Below are 15,460 nucleotides of genomic sequence, written 5' to 3' on the forward strand. Positions count from 1 at the left end.
TGGATCTGGAGAGCATTATGCTAAGTGAAATAAGCCAGTCAGTGAAAGACAAATACCATATGATCTCACCTATAAGTGGAACCTGATCAAGAAAATACGCAAGCAAGCAAGCAAAATATAAACAGACATTGAAATAAACAGGAGACTGATAGTAACCAGAGGGGAGGCAGGAGGGGGATAATGAGGTAAAGAAAGAGTAGGGTCATCAAGGAACATGTATAAAGGACCCATGGACAAAGCTAAAGGGCGGTAGGTTAAGGGTAGGGCAAGGGGTAGGGGATGGTGAAAAATAGAGACAATTATACTTGAAAAACAATAAAAAATTTTTTTTTTAAAAAAGAGAGACTGCAAAGAATAAAAAATAAAATAATAAATAAATTTCATTAAAATAAAAATAAAAGCTATTTTTTGTGTATGGTGTAAGTATCACATTGTCAGTGAACAATGGTGTCATGTTAATCATACAGGATGTTGAGAACAAGAATTTGATAACCTCTGAGCCCAATAAACCAGAGGTGGAGGCCTCTAGTTCCCTATAATATACATGAACCAAAGAACCAAGAATCCTATGATAATGAGACATCACTATGTAAGAGGAACATAGGTCTAGGAGACATAAGATGAAGGTAAAGAATGGGGAGGACAACTACATGCAGACAGCAGAGATCCAGGAGGCTGGCTGCCCAGAACCATAGCTTCAATGTCAGAGAATCAGGAATGTGCCTTCACTCAGTGCTCCTCAAAGCCGATGCCAGTCCTTGAACAGTCTACCAGTCTACTATGAGGTAAGGAGCTATGCCAAAATGTATAACAACCATGTCAACAAGCAAGCTTTTCTTGACAAAGAATATATAGATTTACATTCTGGTGAAAGTTCCTTACCCCCACCAGTAACACAGTTCTCTGCCCATCTCTGTGAGATTACTGCTTTAGATAATCCTGCTTTGGCCAGAGGTAGCCTTAGCTAGTAACCAGAGGTAGATTGAGGATCTGAAATTTTGTTAAAAACTGGCAATAGCTGGTCAAAATGATAATGAAGGGTAAAGACTACATGTAAATACTAATAACACTTCCATTGGGGAAAAAAATCACTCAAAATTTAATATACTAAAAATAACCTTAGGTGTTAGAAAACAAATTAAATAGGATGTTAACTCGGGGTTAACATGTTAACCGCATGTTAACATTCAAGTAGCTTGAGTTCAACCACTAAAATAGTCGTAATTTTTATGCATTCTAATTTTGTATCAATAAATGCTATACTGGTTAAATGTACTTTATATTTACATACATCATATTATAACTTTTATAATATTTATTTTGCTTTATATAGTTATACTTAATTATATCATTCAATGGGATATTATTTGCTTATTTCTTGAAACATATACATGCACTTCTTCCATATAACCACATCTATGACACTCGGCCTCAACCAACTTTGAAAACTAATTCAGAAAGCAAAAGGTGAGTTATGTTAGGATCTAACTAGCTTTATTATCTATATCTAGAGCCTCTGCTCAACAACAAAGCTTAAGGAAAAAACAAGAAATATTATATACCAAAGTTGCCATCAAAATTTTCATTTTCAGATAACTTTCTTGATATGTAGCATCATTCAGAAACAGTACAATATCTACACCTTTTATAACAATATCAAGTCTGCATTATCTTAATATATGTGAAGTCATAATCCAGAAGAAAACATCCTTAATGCTTTTTAAAAATTTTTATTGTATAGGCAGAATAAAAATATATTTATAACTCCTTTTGCTCCCAAATAGATTTGAAACTAAAAATACAAGTATATTAATGTATTTTATAACTAGACTAAAAATTTATAGTTGAAACAAAATAATTCGATGAAAAACATCCAGTTGACATCTTATTCCCAAAGCACTACAGCTGACTGTTTTCAACTTATCTTATACTATATTCAAATATTATATGTAGCCAAAAACTTTTAAAAGGTTTTGGCCTCATTTATTCATTCCAGAATAATTTATAAACACCAGCCATGTATCTTAACTGCTACAAGCTGTTTCTCAACCATTAAATGATACTATTCAGTTACAAGAAGTTTTGTCAAGATTTCTATATTAAATTATATTAATGCTTCTGAAAATTTTATCATCTACTTGTTTCAAAAAAGTATTTCTTAGCCTATGTTAATAAGAACAAATTTTTAAGGTTTAATTGTTAATGTACAAATCCCACTCTCAAAATTTCACAACCAAATATTTTGCATCATTATTGTATACACCCATACTACCTACAGAAGAAAAACAAAGGTTGTGCACTCTATAAAAATGCCAAGTTTTTGCATCAATGGTATTTTATCCGTCTTCCTAAAAACTACTATGAATAAAAAAAAGATTAACTAATTTCTACAGTTCTGAATAATAACACCAAAGAGAGAGTATAACTACTTTTCCAACTCAGGTCTAATAGGCAAATACTAAAGCATACTAGTTAGTCTTCCAGTTTAACCACAAACATGTCAGGTTTATTTGAAGTTCTGTTGAATTTGGAAAAGATGTATAAAGAGTTGGTAACAGCCTAAAGTTTTTAGGAAAAAGCCCACATTTATAGGTAGTCTCAAATCTTGGCTGAAAATTAACTGAACTACACAGCTGTAATTGTAAAAGGTTGGACTTAATAAAAAGTTCACAGGATGAAGTGTCAAAAGAATTGAGGATTGGCCCAAGTCTACCATAATCCATGGAAATGGCCTGTGCGACCTCTAAGGCCCCTTCAGCTCTCACATTCTATAATTCCGATTCTATGGCATGTTTAGTAATTGAAGATAGTCCCTCCATCCATTCACTGAGCAGAAGAAACCCTCCAATGTTCTGATTGGGGTCCATGTTTTCTCATACTAGGTTAAATGGCAAGAGCATGTCGAAATAAGAATCAGAACAGAAGGACTTACCATCTTTTGTGAACCACATTCTTATCCACAATGCCCAGCAACACGGCTTAGAGTGCTAAACATTTTTACGCTATAATGACAATGCAGTTCACCAAACAAGGCCAAGCTCACTGGTTTCCAGGAAACAGAAAAGGGAAAGAATGTAGAAAGAAATAGTAGAGACTTCAAATGATGAAAAAAATGAATAAAGTTCAAACTGAGAATCAAAAAGAGACACAATAAAGACCTAAAAAAGTATGGTCAGTGTATTTAGAATGCTTGGAACCGTGGAGAGCTTTTCCTAACAATACTAACAAAACATCTCTGAGAATATTTTATCACTAAAGGAGTCAATGAGATGAAAACAGATTAATGATTCTTTCTTGGAAAACAGGAGACTAAAATTGAATTCTTTTCACTTGTGAAAGCTAGAATTATTACACAACTTCATTAAAGGCCTTTTTTTAATCTAATCTGAGAAGTTGAAGATGTTCTTTAATTTTTTTTAAATTTCCCTTAATCTTACTATCATGATGGGACATTCAAATCTCAGAAAAATTAGACCAAACGTGAATTATTGTTACTATTTAAATTAGTCAATTAGTACATCATTAAACTAAAGGGTTAAAATGTATATCAATAAAATAATTAAGCAATAAAACTGCCTCAATTATGACTCCCCTTTCCTTAGAAATAAAGCAATTTAACAGAAAGTAGAAGATAAAAAGGCTATTAAGACATTCTATTTCCCTTCAGATTGTTACCAGTATATATATTAAATAATTATAGTTCATACTTAAAAATCTATCTAGAATTTTAATTTTTGTTTTATATTACCCATTTCCAACTAAAAGTTACTGACAAATCCATATACTGTTGTCTTTATTATTCTACCATAGCATTAAATGGGTTAGGATCTTATAAATTGCTTTGGCATTCTATCTGAGAGCACTTAAATTGTTTCTTACTTTGTTTGATTTGGTTTTCCTTGGGTATTATTTCTTTAGAAATATTCCAAAAAGTGTAATTATTTGGGTCAAAAATGTAAATAATGGTATAGCTATAACAATTAAGCAATTGCTTTCCATGGGGAAAATAACCTATTTATTTATTTACTTATTTTAACAGAAAGGAGGGAGAAAATGAGGGAGAGAATCATCAGTGTGTGGTTGCCTCTCATGTGTCCCCTACTGGGGACCTGGCCCACAACCCAGGCACGTGCCCTGACCAGGAATCGAACCTACAGCCCTTTGGTTTGCAGATTGGCACTCAATCCACTGAGCCACACCAGCCAGGACTAAAATAACCAATTTTAAAAGCTACCAACAATGTTCAAATATTGCTGTCCCCACCTCCACACCACTCTCACTAACATATATCGCATTTATCATTATTGATCAATGTATATAGTGCCTAAAGGTTGTCTGCATACATACTGTAAACACTGGCGACGCTGAACATTATTCATTGTGATGACTCACTCTATTTTTTCTAAATGCATAAAGGCCACTTTATTGAGAGATAACAGAGTGATCTTTTGTATGCATCAATGCTTTTCATATCTTTAAACATTAATTTTGCTTACAAATGCAACACATGTATTACAAAAAGTTAGAATATAGAGAAAAAAAGTGTGAGAAACTTCAAAATCACCCATAATCCAACTTACTTTTCCATTTAAATAGTGTATGTTATAAAAAGTGAATTTCCTTTTTTCACTCTCCATCCATCCTATCCTCACTAAAGCAATCACCATTAAGCATTTGATAAATATTGTTCCAGAAATTTTCTATGATTTTTTAATGGAATCATATTGATCATGGTCTTATGCAACAGGCTCTTTTTCCTTAATACGGTATCACAGGCATCTTTCCAAGACATACAGATCTACTTCATTCTTTTTATAGCAGTGTGGTATTCTAACATGTGGATACATAATAAGTTATAAAAACAGGTCAAAGAAGTGCAAAGGGGTCCCAGCTGATATCTGAGGTATACACATTACAGTTGTTTCTTTTTCTTTCATTTTGGTTATGGTCTCATAGGTACCACCAATTACTGCCTCCTTGATCTTCCACTGCAATCACTGAGCCTACCCTCACCTCTGCCTCAACTTATGACCTGTTTTCTCCATTTCTGGTGTACTGTTCGTTTTCTCCATTTCTGGGCTGTCAGAGAATACTCCCAGCCTTGACTGGCTCCATTTCATCATAGTTATGGTTTCCAGCCTCAGCTGGGCTGTCCTCATTGTTCACCACTGCTTTTTTTTTTTCATCTTCACAGAGTCTATTCCAGTCCTTTCCCTCTGCTTCAAGACCCCATCTCCACTCTGCCTTCTCATTCTGACCAAGTGGCTGGATCTCTAATTTACAGAGTAAACAGAGAACGTGCAAACTGACCTCTATCGCCTTGTCTCCATCTCTACCTCTGTTTTTCTAGGCCCATCCTTCCCTTCTTCCATCCTGAGTCAGAAAAAAGGCATCTTGATTTTTCTCCAAGGCTTACCACTGCAATTTCATCCTCTGTACTACTTTCTCCCCTTCCTTATCATAGAAACAAGCTTATGTAAATGCCAAGTTAGTAATGTTAACAATAATAATAGCAATGATAAACATTTACAAATGTTAATGATAAACATTTATATAGCACTTAAAATGTGCCAGACCCTTTTCAAAGCACTTCACATGTGTTAAGTGATTTAATCTGCAAAAGAGCCTATGAGGTAAGTATTAATTATAACCATCCCCATTCTACAGATAAAGGAACTGAACCACAGAGAGATCAGGAGACCTGACCAAGGTCACACAGCTAGTAAATACAGAGTTGAGATCTAAACCCAAGCAGTCTGGCTTCAGCATCTGGATCTTAAACTTAACCTCTTTATCCCATTTATAGAAACTTCTATATAGGACTATAATCTAGGGTAGCAATGTTGTATAAAGCAGAGTGGGCTTACAAGACTGAATGGGCAGAGAAGCCATTAGAGCACCCAAAACAATAGAAAGCAACTCCCTGAGCTAAATGGGAAACTCAGGGGTTAGAGGTATCGGAGCCCACTGTATGGCAAGTGACTGAGAGGTTATATGTGGGGTTTGTTTTATGTTGTCTATTCTATGAGTATGTCCATTTCCATTTTCTTCTTATTCTACCTTCTCAAATTATCTCCATATAAGTAGTTAACCCTGACAGAGGAACTCTTCCCCATGAATAAACTAGGCAAGAGGTGAGTGGCTTGGCACAAAGCCTCCCCTCGTGTGTGAAAAGGACCTCAAAGCACAGCACCTCCACATGCCTGCCATATACAAACTGCCTCCTCAAGCTGGAGAAACTGACCTAAACCATTCAAACATCCTTTTGATACTTAAACCCTTTCTACAGCTATGCAGAAAGTGTCACTCCGGTCTAACTGGAAAACCTTACCCAAGATAGACTGTTTCCACTGAGATAATTCCAACTTCCTTAATATTTGTCTGAAATCTGTCTCTTTATGGCCTCTCAATCACCATATTTTTTTCCTGCACTATAAAAAAATAACAAGTCATACTTCAAAAGTATTACTTAAAGTAGTAAGACTTTAAATCTCTTTGGGAAGTGATTATGTGTGATTTTTCTACCACATTATCCCACTCCTTCTTCCCCACAAAACACACATATACTTTTCTTTGCCAGTCTAAATATAGTCAGTCCCATTAACAACCCTTCATATGACCTGTTGTTAAATCTCATCCTCATACTTGTCACTCTTCTGTGCACATATAATCCACTATGTTTACCTCCCCCTCAATGTGCAGCATAGCAGCTACATTACATTGCCAACTTATACTGAGCAAATTCTAAAGATTTCCTTCTAGCAGCCTGGCTCATCCTGCTACTTATGCAGCTGGTATGAAGGACTTCCCACAGGGCCCCTGCATGCCCACTGAATTTCGCACTACATTTGCAAGCCCCAACTTTACTTCATCGTGCCTACTTCCCCAGCTCCTACTCACTAGACTCACTGATAAGGACAATACCACTACCACCCCCATCAGACTAAATCAAATCCCACTTCCTCAACCAATCTTAACCAACGTGAATGTGCATCTGAAGCCTCATCCCACCATCTGAAACAGAGAATTAAGTCACTTGTTCAGCCTTTACTGACAAATCATGCCTGGGACCAATGTGACTCCAAGAGTACCCCCACCCATGGCTCCTACAATGCCCCTTAGCTCACTCTTTCCTTCTCCCATCTCTAAGACTGAACGTGGATTTGATCCTTTTTTTAAGTATATTTTATTGATTATGCTATTACAGTTGTCCCATTTTTTTCTCCCCTTTATCCCCCTGTACAACCACTTCCTCCAGCATTCCCCCTCTCTTAGTTCATGTCCATGGGCCGAACATGTAAGTTCTTTGGCTTCTCCATTTCCTATACTATTCTTAACTTCCCCCTGTCTATTTTGTGCCTACCAATTATGCTTCTTATTTCCTGTGCCTTTTTCTTCCCTCCTCCCCCTCCCCACTGATAACACTCTATGTGATCTCCATTTCTATAATTCTGTTCCTGTTCTAGTTGTTTGCTTAATTTGTTTTTGTTTTTGTTTTTAGGTTCAGTTGTTGATAGCTGTGAGTTTCTTGTCATTTTACTGTTCATAGTTTTGATCTTTTTTTTCCTTAGGTAAGCCTCTTTAACATTTTATATAATGAGGGCTTGGTGATGGTGAACTACTTTAACTTGATCTTGTCTGGGAAGCACTTTATCTGCCCTTCCATTCTAAATGACAGCTTTGCTGGAGAGAGTAATCTTGGATGTAGGTCTTTGCTTTTCATCATTTTAAATACTTCTTTCCAGCCCCTTCTTGCCTATAAGGTGTCTTTTGAGAAATCAGCTGATAGCCTTATCCTTTGTAGGTAACTCTCTCCTTTTCTCTTGCTGCTTTTAAGATTCTCTCCTTATTTTAATCTTGGGTAATGTAATTATGAGATACCCTGGTGTGTTCCTCTTTGGGTCAACTTCTTTGGGACTCTCTGAGCTTCCTGGACTTGCATGTCTATTTCCCTCACCAGCCTGGGGAAGTTTTCCTTCATTATTTGTTCAAATAAGCTTCGATTTCTTGTTTTTCCTCTTCTCCTTCTGGCAATCCTATGATTTGGACATTGGAATGTTTAAAGTTGTCCCACAGGTTCCTAAGCCTCTCCTCACTTTTTTTGAATTCTTGTTTCTTTATTCTGTTCCAGCTGAATGTTTATTTCTTCCTTTTGTTCCAAATTGTTGATTTGAGTCCAGATTTTCTTCCCTTCACTGTTGGTTCCCTGTATATTTTCCTTCACTTCATTTTGTATAGACTTCAATTCTTCCTTTATTTTGCAGCCATATTTAAGAACTTCCGTGAGCATCCAGATTACCAGTGTTTTGAACTCTGCATCTGTAGGTTGGTTATCTCCTTGTCACTTAGCTATTTTTCTGGAGTTTTGATCTGTTCTTTCATTTGGGCCATATTTCTTTGTCTCAGTGTACCTGTTATGCTGTAAGGGGCAGAGTTTTAGGATTTGCCAGGGCGGGGCAACCCATTTCACTGCGCTGTGTTGTGGCGCTGTCTGTGGGGAAGGGGTCAGAAAGGGAACATTGCCGCTTGCTGGGCCTTCAGCCCTCACACTGCTTTCAATCACTTCCCTCACTTCCCACAAGCAGATTATGCCCTTTCAGATGCTCCCTTGGTGCTGATTCCTGGGTGGGTGGGCTTGTGTATGTTCTAGGATCCTATGGGCCCCTCCAATGGACTATCCTGTGAAACTGAGGGTTTCTCCTGCTGCTACAACCCCCACAGATTTTTACAGCCAGAGGTTTTGAGGCTTAAGTTTCCCATGCTGGAACCCTGGGTTGCATGGCCTGTCTCACTCCCCAGCAATTCTTCCCAGCTTACCAGCACATGAATGTGGGATCACCCCATCCACCAACCGTTGCCTTGCCATGCATCTTTTCCACCCTGGCTTCCCATCTCCACCCCTCCTACCAGTCTGGATGAATGTTTCTTCTTTAACTCCTTGGTTGTCAGGCTTCCATACAGTTTGATTTTCTGAAAGTTCTAGTTGTTTTTTGTTTTTAAATTGGTTGTTATCCTTCTTTTGGTTGTTTAATGAAGCGAAGCATGTCTACCTACACCTCCATCTTGGCCGAAAGCCGGGATTTGACCCTTAAATCACCAACTCAATGGCCACAGATTACTTCTTTTACCCAAATTAGTGATATAAAACAATGTTCTATTGCAATACAGGGAATAAGACAACACTGTAAAATTATCCATATCCAGAAGCTATCATTCAGAAAACATAGTCTCTTGTCTATAGATAGCAGGATAACTTTATATTTATATATTTATATATTTATATTAAAAAGACAATCTCACATTCTCAAAAAAAAGTGTTACTGAACTTCAAAAAGTAACTTTCAAAAGAATATTTAAGCCAATAAATACTAAATATTTAGGAAGTACACAAACTGAGTTTCATATACTATAAATATTATCATCTCTCACCAAAAATAAGTATTCCAAGAATCACAAGAATAAAGACAAGGTGCTCTAACCCTACCCCGACTTCAAAGTAATAAATCAAGTCTCTAAGAGACTCAGTGAGTTACTCGAGATAACACAGCAGGGTGCTGACAACACTGAAACAAGGATTCAGGTCACCAGATTCCCAATCCACAAAGCACTTAAAAGCTTGTGAAGTACAATGGGCTTTGCAGAGTTTGAAACAGAGTCTCTTCCCTCAAAAGTACACACTGTACACAATATGATAACTGTGAAACACTATGCAATTGAAGCATAAAGACAGTATAGATCAACCCTCATATGCCTTTATCAACCAGATACCAGTTTCTCAAAATGTTGACTATAAAATACAAAACTGTGAAATTATCATTTATATGAGTGGTTCCAAACATTTTCCCATGAATATTACTGGTCAAAAAAAAATTATCATACTTTAATTCTCAAAAAAACAACATTATTCAGTCCTGGCTGGCATAGCTCAGTGGATTGAGCGCAGGCTGCAAACCAAAGTGTTGCAGGTTCGATTCCCAGTCAGGGTACATGCCTGGGTTGCAGGCCATGACCCCCAGCAACCGCACACTGATTTTTTTCTCTCTCTCTCTTTCTCCCTCCCTTCCCTCTCTAAAAATAAATGGATAAAATCTTTAAAAAAAAAAACATTATTCATGAAAAGTAAATCAGTACCAGAAAGGTAGTATAGGCACAGTTGTTAAAAGCTAACCTTTTGAACCCCTGCTTACACTTATTAGCTACATAACTTTGAGGAAGTGACTCAACCTCTCTGTGCCTCTATGCCCTCATCTATAAAATGAAGACAGTAGTGTTTACATCTTAGAATGATTGTGAAGATTAGATACGTCATTAAATTGTAAAGTACTTGGAACAGTGCCTGGCACATAGTAGGTACATAATAACTGTACTTTTCTACTGATATGTTTTTCTTTTCCACTTAGTTAACAACCAACTCTTGATATTTATCATGTCTCTTTAAATCTAGCCAACCTTCATAAGGCACTAGAATAAAATATATGATTTCCTAAAGGACCCAGATTTTAAGTCAAAAATTAAATAATGACAAAGACATGGTAGAAAAGAAGAGTTACATTTTCATGGCATATGATATATGATCAGAAATCAGGAAAACTGATTTATAGAGAACAGCAGGCTTTGCCTCTCTTGGATTGGCAGGCATGAGGTGAGAAGTACCAACAGTTTTCAAAACCAGTCAAACCACAGCCATTCTATTTGTCACATCAAGTTTGAAATGCTCCATCGCCAGCACCACAATTATTGGCCAAAGGCCCCTTTACACTTCCTAACCATTCCTACTTCTACTTCTTCCCAATATATATAGACTCAAGGAGAAAAAAAAAAAAACCTCCAAAAATAAAAATAGAAGTCTCCCTGAAATATAATCCCCATTAAACTTCCCTTAAAATTTTTTTAAAAGAATCATAAAGAGAAGCACAATGCATTTATTCCCTTTAGATCTGTTGCCTGACTGATTAGGTAGACCCAGATATCCTTGATGCTCCAGGTCAGTGCTGTTGTCCACAGTAAGAGCAGTTCATAAGGGTGTGTTTGTGAAGGGTGAAGAATCTCAGTCAGGATTGGTGCACACTCTTGGAGAGCTCTGAGGAGATCAGAATTTAACCAAAATCACTTACCTGCTGTCTCTCCTATGGAGCAGCATGTAAAATTGAATTATTAGAGAAGGGAGAGACGAGGTTATAAGTGGCTAGACAAGAGGTGGCAATGCTGAGAGAAGGGTGACACAAGTTGGGACAAAAAAGATTTTAAGAGTCCTAAGGAACTATGGTAAGATATGGCAACAAATCAGACAGGCTGGTTAAAACTTAATGAGGCTTGAAGATCACCCAAGATAATAGGATTTAGTCAGAGGCAGAAAGTAGGTATTGCTGGTAACTATGACAAGACCAGCCCTGGGAGAGAGGATGTAGGTAGATTCACAAGTTCAGCATTGTCATGTTTAATTTTAGGTAAAAGCCAAGTATCCAGTTGGAAACATTATATGGGTAGCTGGAAAAATCATATTATAGAGCATTTTTAATAGGTTCAGGATATTAACCAGCTCAGAACTTAGTTGACTTAAGTGCTTTCTCTATCAGCAATGATATGTCTTTAAATGGCAAGTATTTAAAACATGAAAGAGGCTCAAGAAGGATTAATAAAATTAATGAGTAATATTTTATGAATTATGAACAAAAAGTGGGAATATTTAAGTGATAAGCTCAATAATAAAGATAATTTATACAGAGAGCAACTACTAAATTTTTCCACATTTTTTTCCAAAATGTCCCCCAAAAAGGACATTTATGTCACTGTAAGAATATTATGCATATGGATTGTTATTCTGACTTCAGATAGTATTTCACAGATTTATCATGTCATAATAATTAAGTATAAGTATAATACTCTGTTGGGAACTGCCCTGCCTGGTTTCAGAAGCTATAACCCCCCATGACTAAGGCTGAGTGAACAACCTTCAGACCGTAAGCCACCAAGGAGACAAAGCTTATCTCCCCAGCAGGGGCACCGCCTCTGCCCCTTTTACTTCACCCTGCTTGTCCCCAGGCGGATGACTGGTTAGCCAATGATGGGGAAGATTCCTCAAAGGAGAGATGACCTAAGACAGGCACAGTCATGAAGGGGCCCTCAGGAAAGAACTTGGGGTGCCACAGAAAAAGGGGGTAATGGACCCTTGCCCCTCAGCTTTGACATCACCTGAGTCCTCATTCTGTCTGCGAGATGTCTCCTAATCTCTTGGCTGCCTTACTTCCCCTGCCTGACTTAAGCCTGAAACAATGACAGAGGACGGTGCAGCCCTGTGCTGGAAAGAGCAGTTCCCCGGGTGATCAGGCCTAAGAAAGAATGCATAAAATCCTGTGAAACCTGCTTTACTAAGAATGCTCTCAATTTAATGATAAGCATCCAAGCATCAAATGAGTTTGTTTCCCAAAGTTGTATAGCCCTTTAGCTAACTGACCCTGACTCAGAATAAGCCCTCCGAGTTCTTTGTATGTTATCTATTGTTTGATCCTTACTGCCTGACAATGATTGATGAGCTTTACCTATATTCCTGTGCAAGCTGAACCCAATAAAAGCCCATTGAGGAAAAGGCTCCTGGCCCTTCTCCTTTGAGAGATCGGCCACCTTTCCTCCCCACGCAGATCATGTCTTGGTAGACATATTCTCATCCATGGCAGACGGGGGGCTCTGAGGGCACAGCCCCCCCACACACACACACAATACTCCTTTAAGTTCTATAAATCATATTATAGCTCTCATTCAAATTCTAACTGGCAAATTTCCATCTTGGTTCTCTTGACAGATTTAACGCATAAAAACAGCCATAAAACAGACAAAGGAAACTGGAACCTTTTCAACACAATCATTGCTTACAATTAAATTTCAAATTAAAAAAGACTTACCACATTTTCCTTCATCTTTCTCAGCTTTGCATCTATCTCTTTCAACCGATTTTCCTGATCCCGTTGCTCTTTGGTGTTCCGAAGTGCCTCATCCCCTGGAGTTATTTCCATATTTCTATCATCATCATTAAGGTCAGGTTCCTAATTTAAAAAAAAAAAATCATGCACAGGCTGAAAATGTACCATCACACACCACTCTAAAGCAACTGAGCCCTGAAGGTTGGCTTTACTTGTCAAACAATATCTCTTCCCTTAAAATGATATTTACAATTCTCTAAACTCTTCCTACTTGAGAGGGAAAGGTTCACCTATACATAAAACAAGGAGAGAAATAATCTCAAGCATATGGAAAGCAGGAAGTTAGAGTGAAAAGAGCAATAGCCAAGAAGCAGTGACCTGGACTCTGGCCCCTGGTCTGCACTTAAGAGCGTGGAATCTTAGGCAAATCACAGTTTCTCTAGACTTCAAGTTCATCGTATATAAATAATAAGAAACAACCTTGCCCATCCATGATATGAGAGGCAGCTATTTAATAGCCTAAAAGCTTCATCAGTATTTTTAAATTTTGCAAATCTGCCATTAATAGACAAGCCACAGAGTGAGAGAAAAATATCATAACACGTAAGTCTGATAAAGGATATGAATCTAGTATATATAAGGAATCCACACAATTTAATAAAAAGACAATCCAGTTCTAAAACAACTTGAACAGATACTTTGTAAAAGATGATATGTAAATGACAAATAAGTGCAGTCACACCTCAGCACTCATTAGCTTCAGAACTCATTAAACTCTGTACTCGAGGCATTTTGATGAGAAAAAAAATGTTTCAGCTCTTGGGGCTTGCTGGGACTCACTGCACATGGTAGAACTTGCGTGATGCTGCCCCACAAGAAAAAATGCTTCATGGTTTTTCTCATCAGTTTTGGCACTCATCACAAGTTCCAGAAAGAATTAACAAGTACCAAGGTACGTGAAAAAAGTCTTTAAAGATGGTGACGTAGGCAGACATGACTCGCCACTTTGCACAGCCACATCAAAATTACAACTAAAATATAGAACAGCCATCACTCAGGAATGTCAGAAATTGAGTTGAATGGAAGTCTGACAACTACGGAATCCATCCAGACTGGTAGGAGGAGTGAGGACGCAGAACAGGCTGGCCCTATATCCACATGGATGAAAATTCAGGAGGGATATCTCAGGAGCAAGGAGTCTCAGACCCACGCCAGTCCCCCAGCTCAGAATTCCAGTGCTGGGAAGATAAGTCCTTCTGGCTGCAAAAACCAGCAGAGATTGAGTTGGTAAAGGAAGATGCTAAAACCCTAAGCAGTTCCTCTTGGGAAACCCACACACAGACTCACTCCCTCTGAGCTCCAGCAACAGGGTATACAGTGAGGGACTGAAGTGTCTGGCATTGGGGCTAGCAGAGGCCTTAGTCCCCTTGCTGAGCCCTTCCCCAACAAAGCCAATAGGCTGATGTCATATCTGAGACTCCATTGACCTGACTAATTCTGTGTGACCTGACCTGGAGATCCCCAGAGACTGCCCCACCCAATTTACAAGTCTACCCAAGCAGCTTTTCTATCAAAATGGTTCCTCTTGGCTCCTAAATCCTATTAAACAAACAACTGCTGCCTACAGTGAGTTCTAGCAGCAGCCAGATTAGAGTCACAGCTTGGCTTCACCTGGAAATCTCCAAGCCTAGCATAAGTAGCAGCCATCTCAGAGTGTTTTACAGCTCAGGCAGGGTGGCCCTGGGCAAAACACAGGTTGGGGCTGACCTTGGCCTGTACCACCCAGGAAACCCCAGGGCCAGTACATCCAGTGGACAGCTACAGACCACATCAGAGCACCACCACCCTGCCCCTGCACAGCTGATCCTCCATGGAGGGCAGAGGTTGATGGTCAGTGGTCACAGCCAGTCCTTGCAGCTCACGGACCTGGGCAAATCCCTCCCACTGACCTGCCAACAGCAACCAAGGCTCAACTACAAGAGAAGGGTGCACTCAGCCCACACAAAGGGCGCACCTCAAGTAGCCAGCTTGGGTGATAGGGAGCCTTGCCACTGGGCCTTACAAGACACCTACTACATTAGGCCATGATCTCAAGACACAGAGTCAAAACAGCTCTACCTAATACATAGAAACAAACTGCCAAAATGGAGAAACAAAAAAACATGTCCCAAATGAAAGAACAGATAAAAACTCCAGAAAAAGAGCTAAAAAACAATGGAGATAAGCAATCTATCAAATACAGAGCTCAAAACACTGATTATAAGGATACTTAAGGAACTTAGTTGAGGACCTCAAGCAGCATAAAAAAGACCCAATTAGAAATGAAGGATACAGTAATTGAAACAAAGAACAATTTACAGGGAAATAACAGTAGAGCAGATGAAACCAAGAATCAAATCAATGATTTGGAACATAAGGAAACAAAAAGCAACCATGTAGAGTGAGAAGAAGAAAAAAGAATCCAAAAGTTGAGGGTAGTATAAATAGCCTCTGGAACAACTTTAAGAAGATGAATATTCACCTCATAAAGGTGGAAGAAGGAG

The 15,460-nt window shown here is 38.2% G+C and overlaps 1 protein-coding gene across 3 annotated transcripts in view; it reads right to left on the reverse strand.

The window, feature by feature from the left end:
• FSIP1 (fibrous sheath interacting protein 1) overlaps positions 1-15,460 on the reverse strand; it is a 221,863-nt gene that overhangs the window by 125,514 nt on the left and 80,889 nt on the right. For all 3 annotated transcript variants that reach the window (XM_045823146.1, XM_045823147.1, XM_045823145.1), the window contains exon 10: positions 12,900-13,040. In XM_045823146.1, the coding sequence (XP_045679102.1) occupies positions 12,900-13,040 (141 nt within the window). The remainder of the gene's footprint in view (positions 1-12,899; positions 13,041-15,460) is intronic.

Source organism: Phyllostomus hastatus, unplaced genomic scaffold (assembly GCF_019186645.2).
Source record: "Phyllostomus hastatus isolate PE091 unplaced genomic scaffold, TTU_PhHast_1.1 phas_scaffold_501, whole genome shotgun sequence".
Classification (NCBI taxonomy): Eukaryota; Metazoa; Chordata; class Mammalia; order Chiroptera; family Phyllostomidae; genus Phyllostomus; species Phyllostomus hastatus.